Here is a 19,940-nt window from a genome sequence, read left to right as displayed (position 1 = left end):
CGTACAATATCAAACTGATGTTGGGATCCTGGGGTCCAAATATTCGAGGGGACCTTTCAGTAACGGAGCAACACATGCTCATGACTGCAGATGCTTTTGGTGATGCAACATATCATCTGGCAGCCACATTGTACGACTTGAGTTCTGTCATCTCCAATAAATAGATGAGCCAAGGCTGATTTATGTGCTGGCACTGACCGGGAACTGATCATGATCACGCACGCCTTAAATGTCCGCACTGTGGCTAGCAGCTGATGCTAACACTAACACTGGTTGCTTTGCAAAGTAGCTGGCTAGTTGGTTAAAGAATTATAAGCATGTCACGTAGGTGTGAGGTTATTTAAAAAACAGTATCAGTAAAAAAAAAAAAAAAAAAAAAAAAAAGGAGAAATGCCTGTGAACTGACTCCAAACCACAAAGTTTATAAAAAAAAACTCATTTTGATCCAAGTTGGATCTTCATCAGGCCAAAATGCTGATCCTGACAAAGATCTGATTTGGATCGATGGCTTGGCATCAGTGTGCAGGCGTTGTGTTTTTCATTAGCCAGCTAAATAACAAAGCCAAATATGTGATACTCGTTGTATTTTGAACTTGTGATTTGGGACAGAGCCACTATGTCGACATGGCAACATTTACTGTGTGACAGTTTTCTAAATTTACCGTAACACACAAATCACTTCACATTATTTGCACAGAGCTAATTCACCAAACTACATATGAGTGACTTGTACTTGAGTTCAATTTCAATACTTTCTCAGATCGGTGCCAAGATGTTTATTAACCTCAACTGAAAGGTCTTTCTCTGTGACACAGTATTACAGATCATGTATTAACTATGTTTAATAGGTGTTTTTTTTTAAATCTGTATTGACCATGTTGACTTTGTGTTGCTGTTGTGTGCTGATAATGCCACACGTGTACACCTGCAACAGCTCAGGGGCATTAAGCTGAGGCTTTTATTGTGAAATCACTACCTGAAGAGCTGTGCTTCGTTATTCAGAAGTAGTCTGTGCATGAGAACAGTATTTTGGTTAAAAACATACATTGAAATGCACATTATGAATTTACCATGTGAGCCATTAAAGTACACTCTGTGCATTGTAGGCACAGATAGCATTTTAAAATACAGATACGCAATCTACTCTCTTCTCTCTCACCTTCACTGTAGTGTAGTTGCTGCTCTCCTGCACATGCAGCAGGGTGCCGGTCTTGCTGCGTGTCCTGAACTTGACCTCCAGGCTGCTGGGACCTGCGAGGTCAGAGGACACGCCCTGCAGCGACTGTGCAAGCAGGACGTCACGTTTAGGGCCCGGCTTCAGGGAGTAATCCAGGCGGCCGGTACCATCCAGAGACAGAGCAGTGTCAGCTGTCATGTCTGTGGGAGAAAGACAGAGAGAAAATCCTCAGTCCAGTCTGTCTTCACACACACTTCACAGGCAACTTAAAAATATTAAAATATCAAATATATTTCCACTCCGCTGCTGGCGGACAGACGGGTCCAAATGATTTTCCTAATCCGACTGCCATAACCACAAATTGGTCCTCACATTCTCACCAGTGGTTGCAAATATCTTCCTATAACTGCAAGATGGAAGCCAATCCTCAGAACAGACAACGTGCCATTGAGCAAGACACTAAATCAAAACCAATGCTGTCATATAGAACGTGGGCTAGGAACTTTAAACGCTTTACCTTAATCCCTGATTTGTCATTGTATTCACCAATCATCTTCAAATTTGTTTCACATCACAAAAATCAGGTTATTAGTGGAAAGGAGTCCAAAACAGACAAAGCTATCGTGGATTATTAGCTATTATTGCACCATTCCTCTTTTATGTAAAGTATAAACTGCACCACAGTTTGTCGACAGTAATGCGACAGGAGTTGTTGGTAGAAATATATCTTTGGAAAATATAATATAGTGACCAAACTACCCTGCTTGCTAACTGACAGTTAGGAAGCTCTTACAACAACACTATTAAAACATCAGTAACAAATTATTGTGATGCTTTCCAAAATGACTGTAACCAAAAAGATGACTGAGCTTCTACCTGTTAATACAGGACCTGGACTCTTTCAACTATGCTTCTTTTTTCTATTTGTTTCCTGGAGTTGATGCACATGACTCTGACAGAGTGCGCTACATTAGTATTAGAGGAAAACAGCGCTCTGATCATGTTTCGTGCCACAAAGGAAACCAGCAGATCTCCCACAAAATCAAACCTGATGGCAAACAGAGAAAAATCCAGTGTGGTTTCGTTGTGGAAACCCCCATTTTTTCTCAGTATTGATCTTGTTTGTTTCTAATAACATGAACTTTGCTAAACATGGTCCTGCGCCTTAGACAGAAGCAAGGCTACAAGTTTCTGGCCGGATTTATGAGCCTCAAAGGTTCCTTCAGTCTGTTTTAGTCCTCTGGTGTCGAGTCTTTATATATTTAAATACACAATTACTTTGAAATAAAGCTCAGAATGCAGCAATGTGGCCTATATTAAGCTACATGGTGCAGTTTGATGACTCATGAGGGGAGGATCATAAATAATCATGATAGAATATTCCTTAGTAAGTGCAAGCTCAGCAATTAAAAGACACTTCAAAGGCATATACTTACATTTCTCACAGAATTTGCCTGTGAAGCCATCCACGCACTGGCACTGCTGCCAAGACCAGTGGTCCAAACAGGTGCCCCCGTGTCTGCAGGGGCTGGCGGTGCAGGCTCCTTCCAGTCTTGGACATCTACAGACACAAACCATACACAAAGTGACAATCAGACAGTCAGTTTGACAAGTCAGCCGCACAGTCAGCAGCCGGGGGGTCCGCCGAGAAAGAAACTCCAAAAAAAAAAAAGAAAAAGAGGGGAGCAGATGAGCTGTGATTTCTCTCTATGTGCGGCAATACAAAACACCCATAATGAACCCCAGAGAATTAGCATATTAAAAGATCTGTCCTCGCCTCACTATTCACTAGTAAGACAGAAAAGTAAAAGAAAAAAAATTCTCTGGAATTCTGCAGTTGCTTTCCCCCTGTCAAAAAATCTGCCATTTGTATTAAAAAAAAAACATCTTTTTAAAAACTCTCGAGAGGGTCTGAGAGTGTGAACAGATGTCCCACAGCGAGAGTCGAGGAGGTTAGAGAAGACGGACAGATGAGAAGAAGAGGGAGAAGATGGAAGAGAGGGAGAAAGCGGGAGCAGACGGGGTGGGGTTAGGTAGGGGGTGCGGACCTGTCAAGGATGCCACGCGATGCCAGCGCCTGACTGGGCTCCAGTGGGCGGCCATTGACGGCAAACTCCATGATGCAGCCGACAAAGTCGTGGGTGGCGACCTGACCGCGCCGATGAAGGACAGGTTCTATTGACCTGACGCCTCCCACCGAGAGCCTGTTGGGCTGCACATCCAGGATCCTGCACACACACACGCGCACACACGCACACACACACGAACAAAAAGCACACAAAGACTTTAATGCACAGAAATCCAAAAGCTCACAAATGCATTCATGTAGTCAGAGGTATGCTCATACATACACACTCACACACACACACTCTCACACACACTTACAACAGAAAGACACTGCGGGTCAGTGAGTTTCACAACAACATGGTCCCGAGAACCCTTACAAAATAAACCTTCTGCAGACCTTTCTGGCCACTTCCTCATCTGCCAAATCGATCTCTCTCTTTCACTCTCACTCTCACTCACATAGTTTAACACACACAAAAACACTCATGCGTAGTCTCAAGTTTTTACCCCACAAGGCCTGGCTCGGAGCTGTCTGTGTGTTCAGGCTGTGATCATCCGGTAATTTAATGAAGGTTTACGTCATATATTGTATATTTACAACAGATGACTTCATCTTTTTTTTTTTTCATTGTAAAATTATGTCGGAGAATTGCATATAACATTTTAAGCAATTTGCTTTCATCCAGATACTTTCACAATAAGGCAGCAAAAAAAAGCAAGACTAGAAGCTTTAATTTTCTATACATCTGCATCAGATTCGGTCATTTTTCCTTTATTCTATATATAATTTCATATTTTTAAAAAAACACTCACTGTAGAAAAGAAATTCGAATTTATTACACTACAAAATTTAAAGAAACAGAGAGAGCGATTCATTGGATGAGATGGAAAAAGTGGGAGGCGCCATTATACACTGATTCCCAACCTGGGAACTCAGACAACAGATCATGAGAGGAATCTGAAGGGTTGCCAGATGATCAACAGGCCAGGAAAGGAGAGACAAATGCTTTTTTTTCCCTTGTGAACTGCTACATCATTTTACTTCCAAACACCTTTAAAAAAATATCTAAATTGAACAGTTTGGTTTAAGCTGCCAAACACAGTAGACGTGCACCCAGTGATGACAGGTCAGAAGTAGACGCTGCTCTGTTTTAAGCGATCACAAGCCAAAATGGTTTTAAAGTTTTCATCCACTAATGAGAAATAGTGGATTCTGTGTTAAATTACATCTCCACACTGCTGACTGTATGGTGCTGATTCACTGCACAAAGGGATTGTTGTCAGTTCAGAGTGCAGAGCAACAGCTGTACAAAATTAGTCAAGTATGTTCAGACCAGGTACATAAAAACCTCATTGGTTCTCTATGATTTTCCATTATTTTGCAGGACATGGAAAATTTCATTATTCATTTAGTTTTCCAGACGTTGGAAGTGAAACTATCAACAGTATTTTTAACATGTACAGTTGGATGACAGAGGCAGAACAGTGTGTGTGTGTGTGTGTGTGTGTGTGTGTGTGTGTGTCTGTGTGTGTGTGATTGTCTTACCAGTCAGTGTGTACTGCCACGTTGCTCACAGCACAGTAGCCTGGGTCCTGGTCATCACCACACAGGTCCACGGTCAGGGATGCAGCCTGCATGATGAAAGGAACACACACACACACACACACACACACACACACACACACGCATGTTACATGTGTTTTTCTTCAAGAATAACAGCTGTAAAGTCACAAAAATAACCATTTTTTGGACAACATTTCTGGTAGACTGCGGTTGACACGGCTGCTTGCAGAGCATGAACACCAACAATGCGTGTCGGTCACTGTTGTTTTGTGGCAGATGGTGACCCATCAAACACTCAATCAATATCAGTGACTCTGTTTCTCCCTCTTTATAATCGGTGCCATGTGAGAGCGTGTCTCTCGCTTGTAGTGGTTCAGTACGAACTCTGCTGTTGATCAGCTAACTTCAGTTTTAGTTTAGAAATATTCATCGTTCTCATACTCAACTTATTGGTTTGTGTCAGTGGGTGGAGCCAAAAAACGCTTATGGTGGACCTACACGCTTTCCACCAACTAAAGAAGCACAGGATAGCAGCATAGCTGAGCTAGTCCAGTCAGCATATAAACTCTGGTAACCCAGATTAGATGTAGACTAGATGTCTCCTATGCAGGATATGTTGCTCGGTACAATTTACTGATGTTTCCTGAATGCCTCATGTGCAGACTATCAACCCCTTTTCTTCTTGGGGGCTTGGTTCGTCTCTCTTGACGGGGCCTCTCTGAGCTAGTCTATAAAATAATCAAAAAAATTAAACATTATTTTAATTATTGGATCTATTTAGATGTTTTTTGAGTGTGGGGGAACTCATTCGTTAAGCCTGGAGTGTAAAAAGGTATTTTAGTGACTTATTCCTCATATCAGTGCAGTAAATATGAAGCTATAGCCAGCAACCAGCCAGCTTAGCTTAGCATGAAGACTGGGAAATGCAGATAAGAAGCTAACATGGGTCTGTCATTAAGTAACACATGATATCTGGTTTGTTTAATCCAAACAAAAAAAGAAAGTGTGAAAGAAAAGATTTGCCTTTAAAGCCTGTTAAAGAGCTAATAAAGATGGAAATGCATGTGATAAACCCCATTCTGTGATTCTCTCAATGAATGATAGTGAGAAAGCAGTTCAGCGTAGGTTCATCATGTGACTAGATTTAAAAAATCCTCAAAAGCCTCTTGTTTGATTCCGTGTCTAAACACAACTTTTATTGTGTGCACATCTTTAGCACTAAAAACCCTTGAGAGCGTGTCAGACTAAATATCTTCTTAGGGATTGTGGCCATAAACCTTCTTCACTCCAGGGTTCTGGTTCCACCCATTCATTTCTCACCGAGTATTTGTGTAACTAAGTCATGTTCAATGGTTAGTGTGAAGCTTTGTCCACCGCAAGGCATGCAGGCCAATTATTTTTCATCATTCCGTTACAGAGGCTGATGGGAGAATGGCACAAAAAAAGCCATACATTACAGCAAACATTTCCTATTTCCCGTTAATGGCACTAAATCTTTTGCCCAGATGTGGGATATTCTCTCTCTCTCTCTCTCTCTCTCTCCCTCTCTCTTTGCCCTGAGAGGGAGCGACCTTACTAGGAAGAAAAGAAATGGGCTGATGAGGAAACTGTCCGGAAAAGTGTGTGAAAGTGTTGAAAAACCGGGGCAATCACGCTCCACCTCTCCTGGATCTTAAGTAAACACGGACCACACCGGCCCGGATCTCTGACACAAATCATCCGGGAGAGCACGACCCCACCAAGCGCGCACACACACACACACACACACACACACACAACCACACTTTCTCTTTAGCACACTTGAGTCAGACACATGGACACATATGCACGCCAACATAGCGACAACAGCGAGGAACAATAGGACGTTCGTGACTCCCTCTGATGCGCCATAAAGAACCACATGAACATTTTATTAATGTCTTTTGCTGTGATCAAAGGCAGCACAGTCATGACTTACACACACTGTACTTACTGTCAAGTGTCTTACACTGTGGTGGAGAAAAAATTCAAAAATATTTTTCTCAAGAAGCCCCCCCCCCCCTGTTGGAAATTAATGCCGAATGTAACACGAAAAGGACGAGTGGTGTTTTTTTTGTTTGGCTAACACTGAAGGAAGTGAAGAAAACACCACTGGAGATGTTGTTTTAACTGTGACTAATATAATGGAGGGACCATAGCGTTGCTCTCTGTTGTGGTGCAGGCGCTGAGTAACCGCTGTTACGCATTTATTTTGCGCTTGTTTCTAGGGACAAATAATTCCAGCTAATCAAAAGCTCGATGATTCGCCGCTGGTGCTCATCAGGTGCAGCGAATCCTGGTCTGTCAAACTGCATTTGGGGAACCTCGTTCACAGAAGATTTGGCTGTTTGATCTGACTTATAAATCTGATTTAAAACAAACTGGGCCGAGCTCTTGCTCAGATGTTCCCAGATGTGATCTTTTATCCAGACAGTCAGCTGCTGTCACACGGTCACGCTCGTAGATATCAACGTGTCATTTCACCTCAATTATTTCTTTATTCTCCTGCTCACCCCTGGAGGCACCAGGCCATGCAGTTCTAGTTTTATTTTCATCTATCCAGCTTTTAAGATTTCTGCCTCCACCCTAATACAAGAGGTGAATGGGATTTAAATTTGTGATGCTCCAAACATTGGAAAATTACATTTGGAAAAACTCACTAGCAACCAAACTACTGGGCATGAAACAGCGAATTTAAAAAGGGAAATATCAATATATTTTTTGTGAAAAATAATTTTTCCTCATTATAGCCATTGTATTGAAAAAACTATTCAAAAAGCAAAGGGACACTGGTCAACGTCCAGTTTGAGTCCTTGAAATTTGACAGTGATGCTTTGTCTGATTTGAAGCTGGGATCGATTACATCCCAACATCCTGCTTAGCATAAAAAAAAAAAAAAAAACATTTCTAAAACTCTCCACTCAAACATTTTCCTTGTGTGCAATCAAATCAAAGTGGTAACTGTTTTACTTCAGTCTATATTCAACCCATTACTTGTCAAATATTGGCATTTAGAAGCGCTGGTGTGTCTCAAACACGAGGTTCCGTTGTTGACAATTTGTGTTACATTTACTGTTTTGGACAATTAAAGCGATTCAGACTGTGACGTTGTGAGTCTGTGAACTTTCTGTTCCCTCTGATTACTTGGACCTCTCACGACGGAACAGTGCATGACCGTGTCTGCGGTTTCTCTCTGTGCTTTTTTTGATGCTGGCTCCGGATTTCAGGCTCAGGAACCGAGAGCGGACCTCAGCTCCGACCACCGAAAATGACCCGCAGCACCTTTCTGCGAACACAGTGATCGGGTTCGCTTTTACGCCGCCTGAGGGAGTTGGCACTTCAGGCACCATTCTTCTAAGAGATCCTAACACGACCACCTCCTCGTAACATTCACAGGGCACTACATGCAGACAGAATCACGGCTCTCAACGTGTGCTGTATTCCTTTTCCATCCCGTCACTCTGCACCATCTCAAAACTGACAATTTAACGATTTTACCAGCTTCCTATGAAACTCCCAGCGCACGGTGAGAAATGACAGATTTGAAGTCCAGCAGGAGAGCTACATTATAGAAGGTCTGACAGGGCCTGGTTGGGTTTTTTTTTTCCCCCTGTTTCCCTGCCACTGCACTGCTGGCAGGGAGAAGCCTCTCATTCAGAGCATAGGAGACAGAATTCCAACTTTCAGGGCCATTTTGGATCCACGTATTGTAAATCACAACGGGCAATAAAATATAATTACAAACCATGAAAACCATCAAGCTGAGCTACCCGTGGTTTGGGGGGAGTTTAATTATCATCTGATGGTGCAAAAAAGAAAATATGGCCAAATTTGGATGCAGCTTTCTGGTGTAAAAGGCCAAGACATAAATGCTATTGAATGTGCAGTGCACCGTCTGAGTCCATAACATGTGGCATTTCTCAGAGTTTCCCCAATGTTTTTGCTACTAGACCCATAAGAATTACAGAGTCACTCAATGAAAAGTTTTATAAGAAAAACCACTTCGAATATGAGCTAATTTCTACCACATAAATAGGCGTCCTTACCATCCCAGCTCTCCTGGCGATGACTGTGTGGAACTGCCCGTCTGCGACTTTTATCATGGTCATCAGTTTATAAGTTCCACTCCCCAGGTTGAAGGAGAAGCGCATCCGTCCCTCGATGATCTCCAGGGCCAGGAACTCCGCCTTGTCTCCGGTCTGGTTGTCGTGGTTGTACATGAGCAGTGCGTTGCTCTTCAGGGTAGCAAACTTAATGTATATGTAGTTGTTGTTGGGATCCAGAGACGGAAACTCCATGTAGGAGAGCTCCTCAAAGCCATAGCTGTTGAGTTCGCAGTGTTTGCCGAAAACCCCTGAGGACAAAAACAGACCAGGAGAGGAGGTAATCAGGGAGGAAGCCAATGAATGATTCACAGAGATAAAAATATCTGCAGATAAAATGGAATCTTTACTGTATTGCAGATATCCCTGCTTTGTTAATTCTGCCAGATCATAATCTTGCATCTTCAAAAAAGTTTTGGGAGGCTAATTAAAGACAGAAGCAACACAGTGCATGGAGAATGGAGACACAAAATGAAATGACAGTGTCCACATTTGCTTAAGAAATCAAGAACTTTTCTTTTCTTTAGGGAGGTTTCACATCTGAAATTGTCCATCTTGCTTTTCAATTTACCAGAGCTCACTAATGCCCTGAAAAAGTTTCCTACTATTACTTACCGAACGGACAATGACAGTAATATCCATCCACCCGATTCTGACAGGACCCGCCATTAAAACACGGGTTACACTCACAGTGATTGATGATGGAATCACACGTTTTGCCTGGGTTCACAGAACAACACAAATTAAAATGGATGGGGTGGCAGACAACACAGGAAAAACCCCCGAGGGGAACACAGTTCACTCTCCCCACAGGCCAAGTCATGCAGGCCTTTCATCACCTCGCAGCTGAGAAACTGCACTGCAAAAAAAAAAAAAAAAATCTGGGCTCGAACAAATCTTTGAACCTTGTAGTCAGCCTTTCAGTCTTATTTTTTTCATCAAACAACAATAAAATATAAAATTTGAAGTTGTAATTTCACCTGTTTTAATGCGGTTAATGCACTTATAAAAATTCCTTGAAATAAGCGATGCTATTTTTGAAGACTTTGGACCAGTTTGTCAGAAGATGACATCATTTGATCCAAAACAGCGTCTTGAAACTTTCATAGGAAAAAAAAAAAAGAAATGACCTCACTCCATTGGCAGATTCTTCCCACTAAGAATAATCAGATTTTCAAAACCATTTCAAAATCAAATTACATTTGGATAAGGCTGTTTCTTCTTTTTTTTTTTTTTTTGTGCAGTGCAGCAAGACAAACAGGTGCAATGTACATGAATCGTCGCCACATATGCAGGTGAACGATTTAACGTCATGATAAGGAATGTGACACTCATAATAAAATAATGGACTTGGGGAAAAAAACAATCAGTGATTTGGTCATGGCACAATGCAAAAAAGACTGACAATGAGCAAATACATCTTAGGCTGTAAATCCTGAGACAAGTTGCTTAATGGAGATAGATTCCACCGGCAAAAACCAGGCGGGGAAAACAGGAAGTTGAGAGTTCAGCCTGAGGGCATGCAAACTACTGTAAGTCAATAGGTGCATTTCTCCAACAGGGTCATTCATCTTGATGAAACCTAAAGATCTGCGGTCATTTTTTATCGTCATAATAAAAAGGGACAGTAATGACTTGACTTGAGGCAAATCGCCTGCTTTGAAAATGTCTTTCAGATGCTGCAGTCGGCAGCTGGACAACATGCAGGGTTTAAATGACTGCTCTAAGTAATTCCACTTAAAATCCACTCCCCTTTTATCAAGGGTAATAATGCAGTGTATTAATTACATTTCCAAACTAAAAGGCCTGACTGGAGCTTTTATAAAGCTGCTCATTTGTCATACAACTCATAACAAGAGCCAAATGAGAAAATCCTTGATTAAGAAATCCTTCTGTATACAGTTGGATTAGAAATGTATCTGTGTGTGGTCAGAGCTGCATGCACATGAAGGCGTACAGAGAAATGTGATACTGGTGAACTGTGTGTGGAGTCTACACTCAAGTCCTGACTGGGGTCAGCTTCGCATCATCCTTTTTATTAAAGCAAACATGGCAGGCTGATATGCATCACAGCTGATACCCCCCCCCCAACTAGTAATCCGAAAACCAAACTGTTTCTGGCATCCATGCTTGTATGCTATGGCTACAACACCTCCTGGAAACATTCAGAGGCAAATATTTTCCTTGGACCTAAAGCTGTGTCTGTGAGTACATTATTGTGTGTGTATGTGTGTGTGTATGTGGGTCCCCATGTGTTTTTTTTTTCTCGAAGCCTAACATGAGTGACTGTGCGGTCAGACATAAAATGTGACTCCTGCATTGTGTATTACCTGCAAAACCTGATTTGCAGAGGCAGTTGAAGCCGCCGGGGAAGTTCTGGCACAGCGCCCCGTTCTTGCAGGGATTGGAAAGGCATTCGTTGATATCTCTCTCGCAGGCCATCCCGGTGAAACCTTCGGGACAGGTGCAGGAGAAACCTCCCACCAAATTGTGGCAGGTGCCGCCATTGTGGCACGGCGACGGCTGGCACTCGTCGATGTCCGTCTCACACAGAGCTCCTGTGTATCCTGGCCTGCAGCTGCAGGCGTAGGGCTGCAGGGGGTGGTTGGAAACAAGGATCACTGGGACACTTTCCTCTGTCTTCATATCAGGCCCGACACTGAGACGCCTCTTGCAGCTGCCCCCATTCTGGCACGGGTTGTGTGTGCAAGGATCATGGTCCACCGCATCTATTTGCACCCCGCTCTGTCTATATAAAATGTCTTTGATACTCTGGAAGAATGTGGCCACGCCGCTGGGGTTGACATATTGTCCGTGGCCCCGTTTCACAGCTGCCATCAGGAAGGTCTGATTGTTGAGCTCAAATGCCCCGTAAAGCAGCACCCCTGTGCCCAGTCCTGCGAGCTGAGAGTTGGCAATGCGTAAGAAGCTGAGGTAGTGGTTCGTAAGGAAGTTTCTGACTCCTTGAGAGTTGAGTCGGATGAGTATGCTGTTGTCCACTGTGGCATTGGTGAAGCCCATGAAGAGGACTCTGGCTGTATTGCTGACTGAACCGTGGACGCCGTCGCTGCTACGGACGGTCAGTTCGAACGTTCCGTCTGTTGAGCGGGCTTTGGAGTTGAGGTTGCACGTTCCAGTCGGGATACTAAACAGACCGGAGGATGGAGGGATAAGGGAGCAGTGGAACCTGTCCTGAATGTCAGGGTCCTGTGGTTTGACATCTCCCAAAGAACCTCCAGGAAACATGTTCCCAAAGTAGTGGACAAAGATTTCCATGGACCTCGGCTCTGAAGGGTTGTCATTCTGATCGTTTATTTTCACGTGGATTGTTCCTGTGGAAGACATCTGAGGCACACCAGAGTCCTTGATCACAACAGAGAGGTAAAAGTCGCTAATCTGTTCTCTGTCGATCTCCCGACTTGTCGTTAACACTCCAGCTGGACTAAGGCTGAAGTAGCTGTTGGCAGAGCCAGAACTGAGGAGGCTGTATAAGAAAGGGCCTTGGTTGGGTGGTAAATCTGGGTCAGACGCTGTTAGTGTTGTAACTGCAGTGCCAGCTCTCTGGTTCTCCATTACTTCAGCGTAAGCGGTTGTCAGAGTTGGACCGTTATCGTTGATATCTTCCAGATTCACAATCACGGTGGCGCTTCCGGTTGCAGGAGGTGTGCCAGTATCCACAGCTAGAACAGTTAGGTTATACACAGGAGTGGTTTCTCTGTCCAGCTCCGCAGCCACAGACACTTGGCCGGTTTTCGGGTTGATAGTAAAAACATTCTTATCAAACTCAGGAGCGATGGAGTAAGAAAATCTGCTCCAGCTCGGGACTGAGTCCGAGTCCTCAGCGCTCACAAAGGTAACCAGACCACCCGGTGAGAGACCTTCGCTAACCTGCACGTCATACAGCTCCTGGGTAAAAACAGGGGGGTCGTTGGCATCCAGAATTGTGATATTCACAAACACTTCGTCAATGTCTGCCCCACGGATGCTTCCTGCGTTCTTGGCCAGCACCCTCAGTGAAATCTTTTCCTCTTTCTCACGGTCTAGAGTACCTGTGACATAAATCTGGCCCGTTCTCCTGTTGATGCCGAAGCCTTTCCTTCTGCTCTTCCCGAAAATGAGGTAGTAAACCACTCCATCTTCTCCTTGGTCTCGATCACTGGCGAACACTTCCCCGACCACTGTGCCTTTTGGAGCAGCTTCAGAGATTTCAAAGTAGTACTGTTTGGAGACAAAGCGGGGTACGTATTCATTGGCTCCCTTCAGCTGAATGTTGACATTGGCGAAGCTGCAGCGCTCCTCGTCTGGGACATTGAAGGCCTTTACTGTTAAATGGTAGACCTGCTTCGCCTCTAATCCAAGAAGCCCTGGGTGGTGATGGTGCCCGTGTTTGGGTCAATAACAAAGAGGTCGCTGTCTGATGACTGTATCACGTAAGCCATGACGGCGTTAGCACCCGAGTCGCGGTCTGTGGCGTTCATTTTGACCACAGTGGTGCCACTGGGAACGTTCTCCTGCACGATGGGGAAGAACTCGTCGGGGTCAAACACAGGAGGGTTGTCGTTCACATCGGTTACATGTACTGTGACGGAGACGTAGCTTGTTTTTGCGATCCAGCCGCCGTCAGTGGCTGAAACTCGTAGCTCATGTTGCTGCTTTTCTTCAAAGTCCAGAGACTGAGCGAGAGATAACACACCAGTTTTACTATTGAGCGCAAACAGACCCTTGTCGTTGCCTGAAGTAATATTATAAGTAATAAGGCCATTCATTTCTTTATCTTTGTCTCTGGCAGACAGGGTCCTTATTGCCGTTCCCACAGCAAGGCTTTCAGGTACGGTAGCTGAGATTTGGCTTTGCGAGAACTCAGGCGTGTGGTGGTTTTCCTCCGTCACTGCGATTCGCACTGACGTTCGCGACGACAAAGGAGGATTTCCTTTGTCGCTCGCCGTGATGCCGATGAGGAATATTTTTTTCATATCAGATGTAAGAGAGGAGGCAACAGTAATCCATCCACTTGTTTTATCTAGCTTGAATTTACTGGAGCTGTTTCCGCTTGTTATTACATACTCAACCTCTGAATTAAGGCCAAAGTCCTTTTTGTCTTGAGCCACGACCCTGATCAGTTTGGTGCCGACCTTGACGCTTTTGGTGACGGGGGTAAAGTAGTCAGGTGGATCAAACTCAGGAGGGTTATCATTACTGTCTACAATGTTTACAATTACTGTTGTCTCGCTCATCATAGGCTTGACTGCCCGGTCCGAGGCTGTCACTATGAAGCTGTGGCGGTTTATATTTATGCTACTGGCACCTGTTGAGTTCTGATACTTTAGCTGCTGCTTCACAAATATCTCTCCGGTGCTGGCGTTAATTCTGAAATACTCCGACTGGGACCGAATGAAATAGAAAATTTTTCCGTTGAAACCCTCGTCGGGATCCGTGGCAGACACCTGCGTCACCATGGAGCCCACCTCTGTGAGCTCGGGGTAGTCCAGATAGTAAGAGGGACGACTGAATCTGGGGGCGTTGTCGTTGATATCCGTTATGAATATGGTGACGTCTGTGCTTACTGTCCAACCAGAGTCGTGGGCTGACACTTTGACGATGTAATGATCGGTGTCTTCTCTGTTGAGCGGCCTACTTATTGTTATGTCTCCTGTGTTTGAATTAATATTGAATGGAAGGCTCGTGTCTGTGATTGAATATCGGCTGATGGCGTTCGAACCAGCGTCCTCATCTGTGGTGGTGACTCTGGTGACAGTGTAACCCACCGGGGCATTTTCAGCCACTGTAGCACTGAAGATTTTGGAAAACCTGGGGGCGTTGTCGTTCACATCCAGTACATTGATCAGCACCTTGACTGCTGTGTTTTTAGGTGGCAACCCCCGGTCAGTGGCTTTGACTTTCAGGGTGTACTGAGCCGCCTTCTCTCTGTCCAGCGGCCTGGTGGTTCGTATTTCACCAGTTGCCCGGTTGATGCTGAAGCTGTTCTCCTTGTTGCCGTCGATGAAGGCGTATTCCAGCTGCCCATTAGGTCCACTGTCCAGATCCACAGCGGAGACCATCAGCACCCGCTGAGGCGAGAGGTTCTCCAGTATTTCAGCGTGGAAAGGATCCTTATCAAACACCGGGTGATTGTCATTCACGTCCAGCACAGTTATTTCCACTTTCTCATAAGAGGAATAAGGCGGGAAGCCCTGGTCTCTGGCCTCAATCCAGAGAACATACTTCTGAATGTGCTCATAGTCCAGCGAGTGTCTGATTGACAGTTCCCCTGACAGCTGGTCAATGTGAAAAGCATTATCCAGGTTGCCGCTGGCGATGTAATATGACAGCGGTCCGCCCCTCATAGAAGACCCGGTCACCGTGGTAACAACGTGGTTTGTCGGCTGGCTCTCGGGGAAGGTGAACACGTGCTCCTTCACCTTGATGAGAGGGAAGTTTCCACCGGTGACGAAGCGGACGGTCACAGTGGTCGTATCCGTTTTGGGATTAGCGCCGCCGTCTTTTACCCGGACGGTGAGGGTAACTTCTGAGCTTCCTGTCAGCCTCTCGTTTGCAGTGATGGCGCCTCTGACGGGGTCGATCTTGAATTTCTCAGAGTTGCGCCCCATCAGGGAGTAGTGCAGCTGGGCGTTGGAACCAGAGTCCTCGTCAGTGACAGTAACAGCAAAGACCAAGGAGCCTGAGGACAAAAATAAGAATAAATTTGTTTTACTACAGATAATAAAAGCCACCATCTGTAATCTTGCACATGAATGTACTTTGCAAAAGCCCCTATTATTAATCACAATTTGTAGCTTTGCTTTATTTCGTGAGGATATAAAAACTTCCATTTGTTTAAAACTAAAGTAAAATTCTTGTGTGCTGTTTCATCAAAACATGGCAACCACATGGTCAAATTAAGCAGAAGCACAGCCCAACACTGACATTTTAATTAAACCCAGTATAAGAGCACAGTGAGAACAGGTGCAAACCATGACATTTCCGAGTGCCCTTTTTAGGGCATGTACCAACCTGCTGTGGTAGAGGCCGGGATGTGGGTGACGTAGGGGTGGTGGTGGAAGCGCGGAGGGTTATCGTTGATGTCCGCCACCGTCACGGACACGGTGGCGGAGCTGGAAAGGCCCTCGGGCTGCCCTCCATCGGTTGCCACGACCAGCAGCTGGTAATTAGCCCTGTCTTCACGGTCCAGCAGGGAGCTGGTAATAATCTGTCCCGTTGCGGGGTTGATGGAGAACTGGCCGTGTCCTCCGGTCAGGCTGTAGCTGTAGGACGGATAAGAAAAGGACATGGTGCAGTGAGAACTTTGTGAAGTTTGATGAATAAGGGAAGAAATGAATTTGTGTTGGGTTATTTGTGATCACATTAATTAACTCTTGTCTTATTATTTCTCATGAATATCCTGAACTACAAAAAACAGGTCTGACAACATGCAAAGACACTAATTTCCGATCCTGCAAATCAGTATTCTGTCCTCTGTCTTTGCAAAGGTGAATTTCAGTTTGTGTTAGTGAAACCAGCTGTAAGCAGAAGTGCATGAGAAGTGCTTATAGGAAAAGTTTTATTTTACTGCACCTTTATATATTGGGAAGTTTTTTGTGTTTCAAAGAAGTTTTTAAATTGTGAAAGGACGCTGAAAAGGGTGAAATAACACACTCTTAACACTTTTTCTTCTAGTTACATTCACTCAGTTCCTATGGAGCTACTTCAGTTCCTGCATTATGAGAACATCGTACATTACAATGAGGTAAATGTGTTATTATAGCTGTTTCTAATGTCAATACTGGCTGTCAGGTGATGCATGAGTCATTCCCCTGCAACAGTTTCTACATGATGTGTTCTGTCACTGACTGAAGGCTCTTGTTCAGTGCTGTCACAGTCTGGTCCATAGAGGGCACTGTTTCAAGCTGCTCCACAGAAAACAGATTTAATACAAAAACATGCAGAAATATGCTCAATAATGGTCACCATATTGTGCTGGCATGACATCAAATCAGCCAGTTAACTGATTGAGGATTGATCCAGCTTCATATTGTATTAAATGCAGCCACTGTTTTCTGCTTCAGTGCTCACAGAGAGACCCTGTGGTTCAGACTGCCCTCTCTGCTGAAGCTGGAGAACTCCAGTGTCCTTTATTTGATTTATCCTTTTCAGTTGAATTCACATTATTGTGGAACTACTGCTACGTATAAAAGAAAAAAAAAATCAAAAGCCATAAAAATATATATATATCACATACAATACAAATAAACAAAACATTAGGCACATACATACATAACATCACACAACATAAAACTCATCAGGACTGAGGGGCCACAGTCTCTGGCTTTCAAACAAATATCATGTTTCAGCCAGTATCTCACAAGTCTCCAGCAGGACCAGACATAAATGTAAACTGACACATACACGTACACACCAGTGCATATTTTGAAAAGGCCTCTTGAAAAAGCATCCCCCTCCAGAGATGGGACGACAAATTACAGAACAACGTGTGAACGCAGTTTGGATGCAAAGCTTTGGGACGAGTGTTTGGACCTCATCATAAACATAAACTGTCCACAGATGCTTGTGTTCTGAACACCAGTCCAGAGACAAGTCCAGGATTAGGACTCGCATTTAATGGGCTGTGAGAATCAAAACTAATAACTGAAGGTAACCTGGTTCTGGTCTCCATTAAGGGCCTCGAACCCCCAGGAACCCCTGATGGGCACAACTCGTACTGTCATAGACAATTAACATCCTCATTATCGTGTTTTGGGAAACTGGAGCGCGCTGCGGTACCCCCCAATGTGTACCCAGTGGGGTTACTGAGGAGAGAGGAGGGGTCGCACTTGAGTCAGCGTCCGGCTTGAGAGAGACCGACCAGAAGCTCTTACAAGCTCCCCCGCAGAGGGGGCTGGGGGGCTGCTGCGAGTGTGAAAAAGCCGTGTCGTCCAGCCTTGAGTATAGCAACCCAAACAATGACTTCGGGGTGTTGACTACAACTCTACACTCTCGGCCTAAACTCCTGTCGTCAGTTGCAACATCGGCCTGGAATTTAAAGCCAGTGATGAGGTTTCAGGGAAGCTGCGAGTCAGGCCAAAACCTGGTCCTGCGTAGTCCTGAAAGGGTATTTTCTCACAGCAAAGCAAACTAAAACTGACCTGATTTAACACAGATTGTAAAACACGGCTTAATTAGTCTTATGTGCACAAAGGATCTTATTCCAGCATTAATCTGTTATTAAGTAACATTTGAAATAAACCTTTATTTAAAATATCTTCTGTTCCCTACAGAGGTCCCTGGAAAAAATGAATCAGTGTATGAGGTAATTTCTGTAATTTGTTATTGATGTATGATTTCTTTTTTTCTTTTTTTTTTTAAGTGGAGGCAATAATCAACCCAAAAGAGGAGATTTGAATTTAATCTCAGTAAAAACGTTTGATTTTAACTGTCTGTTCAGGAAATTACATAAAATCTAAATCAATTCTAGGGCGTCCCGGTGGCTCACCTGCTAGAGCGTGCACCACAGAGGCTCAACCCTAACTGCAGCGGCCTGGGTTCAAGTCCGACCTGTGGCCCTTTGCTGCATGACTAAAATTCTGATTATTTTCAGATTTTATTTTTGGTGATTTGAGGAAATTATCATCTGTATAAACATTTTTGTTGATCATTATTTCATTATGAGGGTCCCCCTTATAGAACAAAACCCTTGCAAACACTTTTCCCATCACTTTTCCAACTTGAATGGTCAGAATAACAAGATCACAGTCAAACCTCTGTTTGATAGTTGATACAGAAGTTGGATTAAACGGGCAGCAAAGTTCGACAAACATGTAAACAGGGACATTTGTTGTGTGTCGCCACATCTCTGTCTCAACTCTGTAATTAAAGCATAAAAAAAGCCCCTCCACAAGAAAATATATGTATATACAAAAAACCCCACATAACGAGGTGAAAAGAAAGATACAATAAACAGAGATTTTAAGAAATGAATCATGTCTTTTATGAGGATCAAAAGAAAAACCCTCTGAAGTGAGGACATGTTGACTAACCACTGGTTCTCACAAGTAGAATGCAAAAAGGCGTTCCCTAGAAATAAAGTAAATGATCCACAGAAGTTGGAAAGGCTTCTTCATCGCTACCTTATGACGCCATTGACGCCCACGTCTGCATCCGAGCTGTTGACCAGCAGCACGTCCGTCCCCGTCGGGGCGTCCTCCATGATGGTGGTGTGGAAGGTGGAGGAGGTGAAGACGGGGACGTTGTCGTTCACGTCGTCCACCAGAACCGTCACCGTCCCCGTTCCGCTCAGAGACGGAGAACCTGAGAGGTGGAGGGAGGAAAAGGAAAAGAAAGAAAAAAAAAATTAACTACAGTACAAGTGACAATGGCAGTTTAGTTTTTCCTTCAGGAAAGCACGCTAAAAAGAAGTGAAGGAGAAATTGCCTCAGTCGCCAGGACAGAAGCGATTCATTACACTTTCCATTCACATGACAGACCTGACCATGGGAGAATTTTCTAACTGACAGGATCAGAGACTCCTTTCTCTCCACAGTGAGCTGGTAAAGGGGAGACAGTGACACGTGAGCGCCATTAAGACACATGGAGACTTATTGTACATGACGTGTCATTTGCAGCGAGATCCACACCGAACCAATTCATATTCCCTGGGAAGGTTCAGTCACAATATTCCTGCTGCATTTAACTTCGAGCAAATGTCTCTGGCCACTGGTTTGGGTTTCCATCTGTCTTACTGCCACATCAACACGCATCAGTGCAGAACACATCAAAAGGGCTCAATGTCCCTGAAACCAAATCTTTTAGGCGTCCTTCCTGGGGTCTCGGACACACGCAGATTTAATCTCCGCAGAAGAGGTATCTATTTTAAGGTGCAGCTAGACTGTGGAATCTGAGCGAGAGAGAAGTTCTATTTTCAGCAAAAATCTAACCGTTTTTTTTTTTGTTTTTTTTTCTCTCTCCCAGAGCGGGTGACGAAACGGGACTCGCCGAGGCCCCCCCACCCCCCACCCCC

General features: G+C 44.2%; 1 protein-coding gene across 1 annotated transcript in view; it reads right to left on the bottom strand.

Annotated features, from left to right (window-relative positions):
- fat4 (FAT atypical cadherin 4) overlaps positions 1-19,940 on the bottom strand; it is a 107,225-nt gene that overhangs the window by 7,377 nt on the left and 79,908 nt on the right. Inside the window, 10 exon segments of the mRNA XM_023393580.2 lie at positions 1,160-1,377; positions 2,614-2,738; positions 3,226-3,405; positions 4,791-4,876; positions 8,873-9,180; positions 9,545-9,649; positions 11,260-13,281; positions 13,284-15,608; positions 15,941-16,191; positions 19,051-19,231. Of these exon segments, the coding sequence (XP_023249348.1) occupies positions 1,160-1,377; positions 2,614-2,738; positions 3,226-3,405; positions 4,791-4,876; positions 8,873-9,180; positions 9,545-9,649; positions 11,260-13,281; positions 13,284-15,608; positions 15,941-16,191; positions 19,051-19,231 (5,801 nt within the window).

This window comes from Seriola lalandi, unplaced genomic scaffold (assembly GCF_002814215.2).
Source record: "Seriola lalandi dorsalis isolate HSWRI2012SDOR001 ecotype SW California unplaced genomic scaffold, Sedor1 jcf7180002054940, whole genome shotgun sequence".
Classification (NCBI taxonomy): domain Eukaryota; kingdom Metazoa; phylum Chordata; class Actinopteri; order Carangiformes; family Carangidae; genus Seriola; species Seriola lalandi.
Note: the sequence above shows the minus strand (reverse complement) of the source record. Positions and strands in the feature narration are given on the sequence as shown.